General features: G+C 45.2%; 1 protein-coding gene across 1 annotated transcript in view; it reads right to left on the bottom strand.

Annotated features, from left to right (window-relative positions):
• Positions 1-2157: 2157 nt before the first annotated feature.
• LOC134359429 (histone-lysine N-methyltransferase SUV39H2-like) overlaps positions 2158-13655 on the bottom strand; it is a 53091-nt gene continuing 41593 nt past the window's right edge. The window contains exons 4-6 of the mRNA XM_063072651.1: positions 9849-9995; positions 8456-8585; positions 2158-4669 (exon numbers count right to left, since the gene is read on the bottom strand). Of these exons, the coding sequence (XP_062928721.1) occupies positions 4557-4669; positions 8456-8585; positions 9849-9995 (390 nt within the window). The 3' untranslated portion in view covers positions 2158-4556. The remainder of the gene's footprint in view (positions 4670-8455; positions 8586-9848; positions 9996-13655) is intronic.

The raw sequence follows: 13655 nt of genomic DNA, 5'->3' as shown, positions 1-13655 counted from the left end.
TTTCATATTTGTACTTTTATCCCATTGTAAAGCACTGAACTACAACTATGAAAAGTGCTTGATAAATAGTTATTATCTATCACATGTACATTGTAAAACAGTGAATTGTGCCATTTGTGTTAACAACTGACACAAAGGTGTGATGCTGAGGAGGTCTCACTTGGAGTATTGTGAGCAGTTTTGGGCCTCTTGTTTAAGAACGTGCTGACATTGGAGAGAATTCAAGGAAGGTTGACGAAAATGATTCCGGGATAGAAAGGCTTGTCATATAAGGAGCGTTTGATGGTTCTGGGCCTGTACTCACTAGTCTAGAAGAATGGGGGGGGGATCTCATTGAAACCTTTGGAATATTGAAAGGCCTGTCAGAGGCTCCCAACCTTTTTTATGCCACGGACCCCTACCATTAACCGAGGGGTCCATAGACCCCAGGATAGTGTGGATGGCTTTTCCGATGGTGGGAGAGTCTGGAACCAGCCTCCCAATAGAGGTGCCTATTTAGAACAGGGATAATGAGGAATTTCTTTAGCCAGAGGGTGGTTAATCTGTGGAATTCAGTGTCACAGGCAGCTGTGGAGGCCGAGTCATTGGGTGTAATAAAGCCAGAGGCTGATAGATTCTTGATTAATCAAGGCGTGAAAGGTTATGGGGAGAAGGCTGAACGGAGCTGAGCATGAAATGGATCAGCCATGATGAAATGGCAGAGCAGACTCGATGGACCAAATGGCCTCATTCTGCTCCTACGTCTTAAAGCTCTCACGTGCCGGGGGCAGCCCATAGGTGTCACTACACATTTTGACACCAACATAGACAAACACATGTTTGAACCCACACCAAACAACTCTCCTGCTTACGGACCAGATGACTATGGACGATTATGATTCCAGGACCAGTAACGCAGAGGTGACAAAGAGCTGACCATGATGGAACTTGGCAGGTGGCGCACACACATCACCCATGCAGCCCCTCCCACCTGGATAACCATGTGGGAGAATGGAACTGACCCTTCAGCCCACAATGTTGTGCTGACCTTTGAAACTACTCTTTTATGTGTTTGCTTATTTAATACTACTTTACCTCTTCTCTTCACCAGGGGTGCTACCCCTCCCCGGACACCCCAGCTCACCAACCTTTGGTCCCCACCAGCTCTCACCTGTGATTGCATGTGACAGCAGCCACACCGTTCAGCTGGCGGCCTCATACCCCGGTGAGACAGGGACGTGCCTGTTTGTTCTAGCATGCCAAGTCAGCTCCAGTGGACCAGGCAGATGAGATCCAAACGGCCAGGAACATGGCTCTACGATGCTTCATGGAGACCGAAGGGCATGACAAGGTACAGACAGTCACGGTCATCCACAGCAAACAAGGAAGACCCTAGTTTGCGATGACTCCTTGTACCACTGGACCCAGACTTCTGAGGTCAAGAGAATGGAACTGCCCCAGTGCGACAGCTTTTCCACTTTAAAAACTCTCCCGCACAGGTTTCCTATCCATGGATCAAACCATTACACTGTGTGTTACAGACATACAAATTTTTAAGGGCATTGGCAGGGTAGAGGCATGGTGTATATGACCCCCGGCTGGAGGGTTGGCAATCAGAATCACAGTCTTAAAAGGTGGGATTGGCCATTCAGGCCGAGAGGGGTAAAGGACAGGGAATTTCTGGAATGCTCTGCCACTGAACCTGTCACTCCCAGCAATCAGGACCAAGTGTGATAGACTTTTGCATATTTGCGGAGTTTAGGGGTCTGGGGTTAGTGCAGACTTGAACAGGAGAGTCCAAGTTGGTTAATTATTCTCACATGGGGTCATAGAGAATTATAGCACAGAAACAGGCCCTTCAGCCCATCTAGTCAGTGCTGCTTTGCCATATCGACCTGCACCGGGACCATAGCCCTCCCATCCATGTACCTATCCAAATTTCTCTTAAGTGTTGAAATCAGCCCCATATCCACCTCGTTCCACACTCTCACCATCCCAAGTGAAAAAGCTCACCCTCAGGCTCCCCTTCAATATTTCACGTTCCACCCTTAACCCCATGACCTCCAGTTCTAGTCTCACCCGACCTGAGGGGAAGAGAGGTTGAAGGATTGTGTTCAAGATGGCGACGACCAGCAAACAGGAATTAATTCAGCAAGGGGAAACAGCGTCACAAGGAAAGAGACCAGTTTGAAACACTGACATTTATCATCTTTTTATGCAAACATTCTACACCAATTTGCAATTCACAGCTCAGTACAAAGAGGTATACAAGACTTGAAACAATCCTACACAAAACAAAAATTCAAACTTATTTTATCCATTCTGAGGTCTCATTACCCCTTCAAAGCAATCAGTCCCCCAAGTCATGTTTCGATATCATCTCTGACCGCATGCCAAATGGCCAATCTCCCTCCTGCCAATTCCCCACAATGCTCATGTCTGAAAGATGAGAAATTTGGATGAATGTAGATTTGGGGAGAGGGACAAGGGCGGAACTTGCCTTCTGCTTTACTTGTTGGACGGGATTTTAACTTAAATTAATTAAATTTTTAGAGATACAGCACAGAACAGGCTCTTCTGGACCAACAAGTTGCACCACCTATTTAACCTTAGCCTAACCACGGGACAATTTACAACTAACCTGCCAACGGGGATATCTTTGGACTGTGGGAGGAAACCAGAGCACCTGGAGGAAACCCATGCGGAGGAACGTAAAAACTTGCTAACGGAGTGCGCCGGAATTGCATGAACAGCTATGCTACCATGCCCCCCCCCCAACCCCGCGATTTTCGGCAAATCTTCAGGAGGGTCACTCCACGAGTTCCTCAGCTTCGCTACCTGCCACAGGGATGTCCTGCATTGTGGCAAGAGTAAAGAAATCTCTGATACTTAAAGGTGAGCTTTCAAAGGGAGGAATCACAGAAATGCATCGTCAAAGATGTTCTTAATTCCTGTCCTGTTTCTCTATGTACCTAATATATCTCCATTAGTTCCCAAGTATCACTGTCAGCAGGACTGTGGCTGAGCTCAGAGGGAGATTCCTCCTGCCCGACACACTATCAAACAAAATAATTAATTCTGTAAACATTGTTCTTCATCTTCAGGTATCAGGGTGGAAAGTCCACTGCTGGTTTCTGGTATCAATTGCAGCGGTCAAACATTGTCCACCTCGGAAACTCAGTTCTAACCGAGAGACTTCAGGAATTCACGCAGCCACGACAAAGTGTGACACATCTAGCACCAAGTGGTTCTTTGGCCACGCCTCTTAGTTAAACTGAAGCTGCAAACTGTACATTACTGCTGCTTTAAAGAGAGAACACTCTCCAAAGCACAACAGTTCCAAGAAATACAAAAATAGAATTTTGCAATAAGGATCATGACATTTGTCTTTTCCATCAAAAATTATTGGCAGAAAGGTCAGTGGGAGATTTGATGACGGCCTTAGCTGACTTAAACCCTGCATCCCGATAAAAAGGATAATACCGAAGAAAGAAAAATCCCAGATTCTTATTAACTGCTATGCTAAGTGGCAAAATATCCCTCTCACTCCCAAAACTAATTCCAGAACTGCTTCTCCCATCGGCTGTTAGCAAATTTTCTGTTGTCCGGCCTTAATGTGATGGATGAGGTAAAACTATACGCCCGGAATTAATGCGGAAGATGCATCTGGAATTTTTGAATACCTCAAGAATATTTTCTCTACGGTATAAAAGGGACCCATAGGCATGATGGCGTCACAAGACTGACCTTAAAAGCAAGCTTGCAAACAGTTAGCATGGCGCATTGACTTAATAGTTTAATAGCAATGTTTTAACAAAAGATTAATAGCTTTGGGGGTTCTGATCTTAATTTGTTGCATTCAATTATGCACTGAAAAAATTATTCTTGCTTTGAAGGGTTAAAGAGCAAGCATTTGCCATGATATGAAGAAATGTTTTGCATTAAGGAAGGATAAAGTGGTGCTGAATTATTTGGCCATAACTTACCCCTAAACACACCTCTTCCCCCTTAACAATACACCTGAGATCTGGAGCGGAGAGCAACCCAGGAAATGCTTGCACAATTTCTGCTGCGTCATATAGGATGGGATTATTTTTTTCTGCCAATAATTTGAAGGAGTTCCACAAAGCAGGCTGATTATGCAGTGGCCAGATTTACTCACACAAGCTAGCAAACTTGGATAGGCACCTCCAAATAAACAAAAAAAAAATTTTGAAGGTTTTATTGCAGAAGATTTCCAAATCAAACCTGCAGAACTGAGAACAATACTCATGTAGAGAGTGCCCTTTAAAGCAGGTCACTCCTCACCAGGGACTAAGCAATCCTGGATGTTGCTTTGGTGACCCGCCTTGCAGTGGGTCACAAATAGAAGCAACTAGCCTCAATACAATTTCTCCCAAGGAAACTATCTCACAGACCTGCTCTCAAGTCCAGGACAAATGTGAATGACACTTTCCTGCATGGTGTATACACAACTTCTTCTCAAGTGTCATTATGCAAGAACTCCCATTTTAGGATCCACATACTCTTATTTAAAAAAAAACACACAAAAAAAGTTTCTTCCTCGCGGATGCTGATCAGTTCATAAACCCTCGGCAGGACAGGGACCCACACTTGCATTCAATCCTACGCTGCTTTTTGGTTGGCCCATTGACGTCGGAGGTCTCAGTAATCGAAACATCACCCGAACCTACCAAAAGAAAGAAAAAATTGTTTTACTCCCATTCCTCGGAAACATGCCCGTCACTGGAGAGTCCTGCTGAAGGGGCTCAGTCCGCAACATCAACTGTCCATTCCCCTCCATAGACGCTGCCTGACCCACTGAGTTCCTCCAGCATTTTGTATATGATGCGCAACTTTAAGTGCCCCCAGTACAAGATACTGATGAAGCCACACTTGGAGCATTGTATTTATAGAACGTTATAGCACAGTACAAAACCTTCAGCCTGTAAGACCATAAGATAGGGGAGCAGAATTAGGCCATTCAGCCCATTGAGTCTGCTCCACCATTCGATCATGGCTGATTTATTATCCCTCTCGACCCCATTCTCCTGCCTTCTCCCTGTAACCTCTGCCTCCCTGATTAATCAGGAAACTATCAATCTCCATCTTAAGTATACCCAATGACTTGGCCTGCACCGCTGAATGTGGCAATGAATTCCACAGATTCATCACCTGCTGGCTAAAGAAATTTCTCCTCATCTCTGTTCTAAAATGTACAATGAGTATGCTGACTTTTTAACCTAACCTAAGATCAATCTAACCCTTCCCTCCTACATAGCCCTACATTTTTCTATCATCCACGTATCTGTCTAAGAATTTCTTTGCAACCTCTACCAACACCCCTGGCAGCTCTCTGTGTAAAAAAAAACGACTTTTAACATCCATGCTATACTTTCCTGCAATCACCTCAAAATTATGTCCCCTGGTATTAGTAATTTCTGCCCTGGGAAAAAGCCTCTGGTTATTCCCTCTATCTGTATCCCTCATCATATTCTATACCTCCATCAAATTCAGATTTGCTCTATAGAAAAGTTGCCATTAAGGCAGCATATCGTCTTGGCAAGCCCTGTAACAGTGCCGATGAGCAGAGGGATCTTGAGGTCCACGTTCCTAGCTCTACAGGTTCAAACTTCAAAGTAAATTTATCAACAAAGTACCCCGCTTTTCGAACGTTCGCTTTACGAAACCTCACTGTTACGAAAGACCTGCATTAGTCCCCTATTTTCACCTTCAGAAGGTGTTTTCACTGTTACAAAAAAAAAATTAAGTGCGCGACAAAAAAATCAGCACGCGATAAAAGGCAGCGTGTGCCCCGAGCAGCCGCTCTCCCCCGGATTCTCGCCGGCATTGCTTTAACACGTGCCTGTGAGCAGCCGTTTGCAAGATGAGTCCTATGGTATCGGAAAAGCCTGAAAGAGCTCGTAAGGGTGTAAAACTAGACATAATTAAGCATTTTGATCGTGGTGAACGAAGTAAGGACTAAGTGAGTTTGGCTTGTGGAAGCTGATGAAAATGATGTTGAAGAGATTTTGGCATCCCATGACCAAGAACTGACAGATGAAGAGCTGATGCAATTGGAAGAAAAAAGGATAACAATCGAAACCGAATGAGTAATGATAAAGTACGACTTTAATTTTGAAAGGGTACGTCCGTTTAGGGGATATTTGCAGGATGGTTTGAGCCCTTATTAAAGAACTGTGTGATAGAAAAATACGCGAGGCTCAGCAGTCAAGCAAGCTGTCCACATCAACCACAGCAGACGACGAACCTCGACCTTCGACATCGAGGCGGGCAGTCACAGGAGAAAATGAGCTGCCTGCTCTAATGGAAACAGACGATGACGAGGTGACACCCGTGTCCCACCACCCCACGATTCGCGGAGAATGCAGCGGTAGCCGGGAGGCACACAGCACATCTTTAAGAAAAAAGCCAAAATAAACATGCTAATTAATTAGGTGCCACCGACACGTAATTGTCGGCCCAGATCAGAGACGATGTAATCGGAAATTGGCACTGATCTGGGCTGACAATTACGGGCGGCATCTAATTAATTAGCATGTTTGTTTCGGCTTTTTTCTTAAAGATGTGCTGTGTGCCTCCCGGCTACCGCTGGACCCCTGCGTGCTTCGCGGCAATGTATCGCTCAGCGGCCTGGAGGGTGGGGGACAACTGTACCACCCAAACTCCGAAGACTCAGTCTAATACACCATCATCAGTGTGCTCGGCAAGCTGTCTTCCCAATTCCGGTAAGTGATACTACACTGTACTACGTTATTTCTACTTTATATCGGCTGTGTATTTTTACGTGTTATTCGGTATGATTTGGCAGCTTCATAGCTTAAAGGTTACTGGAGAGCGCTTGCGCGTGTTTTTGCCAACAGCGCTTGCGTGAGATTTCCGCTCCGGAAAACAGTTCAGTAATGATTGTGGAAAAGTATTTCTACTTTATATAGGCTGTGTATTTATCATATCATTCCTGCTTTTACTATATGTTAGTGTTATTTTAGGTTTTATGTCTTATTTAGCATGATTTAGTAGGTTATTTTTGGGTCTGCGAACGCTCACAAAATTTTCCCATATAAATAAATGGTAATTGCCTCTTCGCTTTACGACATTTCGGCTTACGAACCGTTTCATAGGAACGCTCTACCTTCGGATGGCAGGGAAAACCTGTACATATATATCACCATATACAACCCTGAGATTTATTTTGCTCAATAAACATAGAATAATAACCATAATACTGTATAATCAATGAAAGACTGCACCAACTTGGGCTTTCAACCAGCGTGCAAAAGACAACAAACATTGCAACTACAAATGCAAAGAAATATTAATAATAATAAATAAAAAAGGAATAAATATCGAGAACATGAGATGAAAAGACGGTGCTGGGCTCTGTGGCGAGAGCTGATTTTGCTCGATTTCTGCAATGATCACTCATCTCTCTGTGGCACTGAGGCTATGAAGACTGCCCCGGCTGCTGTGCTCCCTGCCTGCTAACATGATGAACTGATAACCAAGTCTCACGGCCTACTCCAGGGTTTGGATCTGAGGACTCAATTTAGTTCCGAATGTTGTTCGTTTCAATTGTTTGCATGATTTGTGTTTTGTTCTTTCAATTGAGCATCGGATGTTGGTCTTTTTTTTTCTCTTTAATTTCTTTAATTTTCTTTACCGAGTTAACTGGGCACTTCACCGAGAAGCTCCTCCCAAAATATAACCAAGGATATACTTCGATAATAAATTTACTTTGAACTATAATGAAGTAACTATTGAATAAAGATTTTTGCTGTTTAATAATACTAAAATGAAGAACATCTTTGGTTCGCGAAGAGTTAGTTCAATTCTGACGCTGCCCTCCACATGATTGGTGATCTCATCGATTTCCACCAGGTGCTCTGGTTTCTTCCCATATTCAAGAGACAAACTGGTTAGTAGGTTAATTGATCATTGTAAATTGTCTTGTGATTAGTTCATTCTTTGTCTGCCATGTCATATGACTTAGGCGATCATGGTCTTTCCATGACTATGATTGTTCTTGGCAGATTTTTTCTACACAAGTGCTTGCCATTGCCTTCTTCTGGGCAGTGTCTTTACAAGATGGGTGACCCCAGCCATTATCTATACTCTTCAGAGACTATCTGCCTGGCATCAGTGATTGCATAACCAGGACTTGTGATATGTACCAGCCGCTCATACAACCAGCCACCACCTGCTCCCGTGGCTTCATGTGACCCTGATCAGGGGCTAAACAGGTGCTACACCTTGCCCAAGGGTGACCTGCAGGCTAGCGGAGGGAAGGAGCACCTTACACCTCCTTTGGTAGAGACCTATCTCCACCCTGCCACCCATCCTGCGATAGACCAGGGTTAAACAGGAGGCTTGCTGGGTGGTACAGCTTGTTGGACCAGAAGGGCCCGTTCTGCGCTGTACCCCAAAATAAAATCAAGTGTAGGAAACAGAGACTCACCCTTCATTTGATAGTCAAACGTTAGCTCTTCACCAGCCTTGATGGTACGTGTTGAGAAAAGTGCAATCCTGGGCAGACGCGTGTCCAAACTATCGATAAAAACATTGTAAACCTGAAGATTTGGGTCACACTGTGGGAGAGAGAATCGAATTTGAATCCAGCTTGTGCATTCCCCCTTTCTGACTCAGTTTTAGAAAAACCGAAAGCACTAAATAACAAACTTCAACAGACGGACTGTTGAAGAAACCCTGAATGGTTTCATTACTGCCTGGTACGGCAATCTGAATTGCACAGGAACACAAGAAGCTGCAGACAGTAGTGAGTTCAGCCCACCACATCGCAGGGACATCCCTCCACACCATTGCTCATATCTACAGGAGCCCCAAGAAGCAACATCTATCATCAAGTACCCCACCTTCCAAACAATGTCTCCTCGCAGCTTCCATCGAGCAGGAGGTACGGAAGCCTCAAATCCCTCACCATCAGGTTCAGGAACAGCTACTTCCCTTCAACCTTAACCAATACCTCAGTATAACAACAGAACAGTAAACTGGTCTAGGCATGGTCCTACCAGAGCATAGTTAGTGTATATAGTTCTGTAGAAGATGTATACTGTAGCTCTGTAGAAGTTGGCGACACAGGAGCATGTCGGCCAGAACTAGTGATGGGGTTTCAATTCCCGCACAGGTTTGCACTCTCTACCTGTGACTGCATGGGTTTCCTCCAAGTGCTCCAGTTTCCTCCCACATTCCAAAGGTGTACAGGTGAGCATTAGGGTGGGGATGCCATGATGGCACCGGAGGCGCTGCGAAATGTCCGACTCTCGCGTGCTGCCCCCAGCACATCCTCGGACTGTGTTGGTCGTTGACGCAAAACGACACATTGCAATGTATATGTGACAAATAAAACTAACTTTTATAAAGCTAATATTTAACAAAACTAATCTGATATCTCCAGGAGCACACTCAAATATTATTGGCTACGTGTGGGCACGTGGCCAAGTGGTTAAGGCATTGAACTAGCAACCTGAAGGTCGTGAGTTCGAGCCCCAGGCAACATGCTGTGTCCTTGAGCAAGGCACTTAACCACACATTGCTCTGCGACGACACCGGTGCCAAGCTGTATGGGTCCTAATGCCCTTCCCTTGGACAACATTGGTGTCATGGAGAGGGGAGACTCGCAGCATGGGCAACTGCCGGTCTTCCATACAACCTTGCCCAGGCCTGCACCCTGGAGAGTGAAGACTTTCCAGGCGCAGATCCATGGTTTCGCAAGACTAACGGATGCCTTTACACTCAAATACCTATATCATAAAAGTCAATGTACCATGAAACCGCCTTAAACCAAACAAAAGAATTTGCATCTTAGATCTCAAGGTCTGTGTAATACTTACGCTGTGATTCACAAAGTGCGAAATATTCCCAAATCTCGCAGCATCCACAGTATACTCATCCTCCACGTAGTCCAGGTCGAACAGGTAGGTGATGCCTTTACTATCGTAGAAACGCCCTCGCCTCTCTGCCTCCTCGCTGGTGATTACCTGCCAAAAAGAGAGAGCGCCAGTCGAGCGTGATGCATTGGAGCGTGCAGGACGTCCAGCGCCACGTGTACAATACCGATCCCCCCCCCCCCCCCCGGATAACCAACTGAAGTTCGTCATTAAGCAGAGAACAAGAGTAGTACAGTGACACAGCCGGTAGAGTTACTGTCTCACTGCGCCAGCTGTAAGATTGAGTGTCAATGCCCGTCACAATCTGTAAAAAGAGTCTGTACGTTCTCCCTGTGATGTATGGGTGCTCCAGTTTCCTCCCACTTTGCAATGGTGTACAGTCTTAGGCACCTGTACGTGTATTTAGCGGGGGTGTACACAGCGCTGTAGTAACTTTATGTGTTGCGTTGTACTGCTGCCACAAAAAAAATTCATGACATGTGAGTGATGATAAACCTCATTCTGAGATGCGGACTGAAGAGTGGGAAGGGGGCAGGGAGAAGGGAATCATTGCTGGGAAAGGGAGAGGGGAGGAAGCACCACAGACATTCTGTACTGATCAATAAATTAATTGTTTGGAATCCAGTGACCTTGCCTGGTGTTTCAGGGCTGGGTGTGCCCACACCCGTGCTTGGCACTCCTCCTCTGCCACCTGTCCCACACTCTCCTGCGGGACCCCATCCTCACCATTCCCGGCATCCTTTGCTCCCGCCAGATTTACAAACTCGCTCTCTGCTCCACGTTGACAAATACAGTACTGTGCAATAGTCTGAGGCAGCCTAGCTATATAAGCGCATACAAGGTAGCAAAAGTTGGAGGATTAGGAAGCTTTTAAAATCCAACAAAAGGCAACTAAAAAAAAGCTAATAAGAAGGGAAAGGATGAAGTAGGAAGGTAAAGTAGCCAATAATATAAACCAGGATACTAAAAGTTTTTCAGTTATATAAAGAGAAAAGGGGAGGTGAAAGTCGATATTGGACCACTGGAAAATGATGCTGGTGAGGTAGTAATGGGGGACAAAGAAATGGCAGATGAACTTAATGGGTACTTTGCATCAGCCTTCACTGTGGAAGACACTAGCAGTGTGCCAAAGGCCCGAGAATGTCAGGGAGCAGGAGTGATTGGCATTGCTATTACAAAGGAGAAAGTGCTAGGCGAACAGAAAGGTCTTAAGGTGGATAAGGCATCTGGACCAGATGGACTACATCCCAGAGTCCTGAGAGAATTGCTGAAGAGATAATGGATGCATTGGTCATGATCTTTCAATAATCACTTGATTCTGGCATGGTCCTGGAGGACCGGAAGATTGCAAATATCACTCCACTCTTTAAGAAGGGAGGAAGGCAAAAGAAAGGAAATTATAGGCCAGTTAGCCTAACCTCAGTGGTTGGGAAAGTGCTGGAGTCCATTATTAAGGATGAGGTTTCAGGGTACTTGGAGACTAACGATAAAATAAGTTCAAGTCAGCATGGTTTCTGTAAAGAGAAATCTTGCCTGACAAATCTGTTAGAGTTCTTCGAGAGAATAGCAAGCAGGGTGGACAAAGGAGAGACAGTGGATGTCATTTACTTAGATTGTCAGAAGGCATTTGATAAGGTGCCACACATGAGGCTGCTTATCAAGGTAAAAGCCTATGGCGTTACAGGAAGGATACTGGCAAGAACACAGGAATGGCTGGCAGGTGGGAGGCCACGAGTGGGAATAAAGGGGGCCTTTTCTGGTTGGCTGCCAGTGACTAGTGGTTTTCCTCAGTGGATGATTCTGGGAATGAAGGGGTTAACATATGAGGAGTGTTTGGCAGCTTTGGGCCTGTACTCACTGGAATTTAGAAGAATGTTGGGGGTGGGGGTCCTCATTGAAACCTTCCGAATGTTGAAAGGACCAGATAAGGTGGACTTGGAGAAGATTTTTCCTATGGTGGGGGTATCCAGAACTAGAGGGCACAGCCTCAAGACTGAGAAGCAACCTTTTAGAACAGAGGTAAGGAGGATTTCTTTTAGCCGAAGAGTAGTGAATCTGTAGAATGCTGTGCCACAGACTGTGGTTGAGGCCAAGTCTGTGGGTATATTTAAGGCTGAAGTTAATAGTTTCCTTATTGGTCAGGGCACCGAAGGATATGGCGAGAATGCAGCTGTATGGGGTTGAGTGGGATCCGGGATCAGCCATGATGGAATGGCGGAGCAGACTCGATGGGCTGAATGGCCTAACTCTGCGCCCATGTCTTATGGTCTTATATATGTACCCAAGAACAGTATTTTGCACAGTACTATAGGGCTAGGGTTAGGACATTATTGGTGCTGGAAGTATGGCAGCACTTTTGGGCTGTGCTGGGCGTTGACACAAAGAATACATTCCACCGTATGTTTCGATATACAGTACCGTGCAAAAGTTTTGGGCACATATCTATCTATGGAGCTTAAGACTTTGGCACAGTGCTGTATTTGTCATGTGGAACGGACAGCGAGTTTGTAAATCTGGCGGGAGCGGAGGATGCTCAGAATGGTGAGGGTGGGGCGTCGCGGAAGGTTGGGGGGGGACAGGTGATAGAGGAGTGCCCGGGATTGGTGGGGGGGGGGGGGGGTGGCATGAGTGCAGACACACCCAGCCCTGAGTCATTAGGCAAAGTCATTTGATTCCAAACAATTGGTTTATTGATCATTATAGAATGTCTCTCTGGTGCTTCCCTCTCACTCCCTTCTTCCTTCCTCTTTTCCCAACCATGATTCCCTTCTCCCTGCCCCCTTCCCACTCTCCGTCCACAACAGAGACCCATATCAGAATCAGATTTATCATCACTCACATGTCATGAAATTTGTTTTTTTTTGCAGCATCAGTGCAATACAATACATAAAATGTCTACAGTACTGTGCAAATGATAGGCAATCATATAGCTTGGGTGCCTATGACTTTTGCACAGTACTGTATATATTCCAATGTAGAAGTGTCAAGTAAAGCTCATCTTAACCTTTCACTTGAGATAAACACCAGGGTGACACTGGTCAGAAACAGTTTGCATTGAACAGAGCGAAGTGAGTTCAAGGTGAAAGCAGGTGAAATTTTGCCAACTCTGCCTCGTGACGGGATCTTCGATAACACCAAACGCAAGAAAAACACAGAGAATTGTCACATTAACATGCAAATAAATGCTCATTTAAAATTAGCTCGCATGCAGTCGCTTGTTATGGACAGACAATGTAAACATGGACAATTGTTCATTTGCCCCAGGTTCACCTTCAGTTTTAGATTTTATCAGATTACATTAAAATACTACTTTTGTAGATAAACAAGAGGAGGAATTTGTCAGTGCACAGGAGGACCCTGGGGAGTTCAGGAGAGATTGGACAGGACAGGACTTTATTCTTTGGAGTGCAGGATGAGGAGTGACCTTACAAAGGTGTCTAAACTCACGAGGGGCCCAGAGAGGGTGAATGCACTCAGAAAAAGAGAATCATGTACACAAGGGAAAAGGAGAGCAGTAAGATTGAAAAGAAACCTGAGGGGCAAGTTCTTCACCCAGAGAGTGGTGAGCATGAGGAACGAGCGGTCGGAAGAAATGTTTGACGCAGGTACAATGATGAGATTTCGACAAGTCAAGGTTCTGATTCTATAGACAGGAAAGGTTTGGGGAGAGATGGGTCAAACACAAGCAAATGTGAATGGCTTGGGTGGGCACCTCAGTTGGTTATAGAACACTACAGCACAGAAACAGAC

Source organism: Mobula hypostoma, chromosome 20 (genome assembly GCF_963921235.1).
Source record: "Mobula hypostoma chromosome 20, sMobHyp1.1, whole genome shotgun sequence".
NCBI classification, from domain to species: domain Eukaryota; kingdom Metazoa; phylum Chordata; class Chondrichthyes; order Myliobatiformes; family Myliobatidae; genus Mobula; species Mobula hypostoma.
Note: the sequence above shows the minus strand (reverse complement) of the source record. Positions and strands in the feature narration are given on the sequence as shown.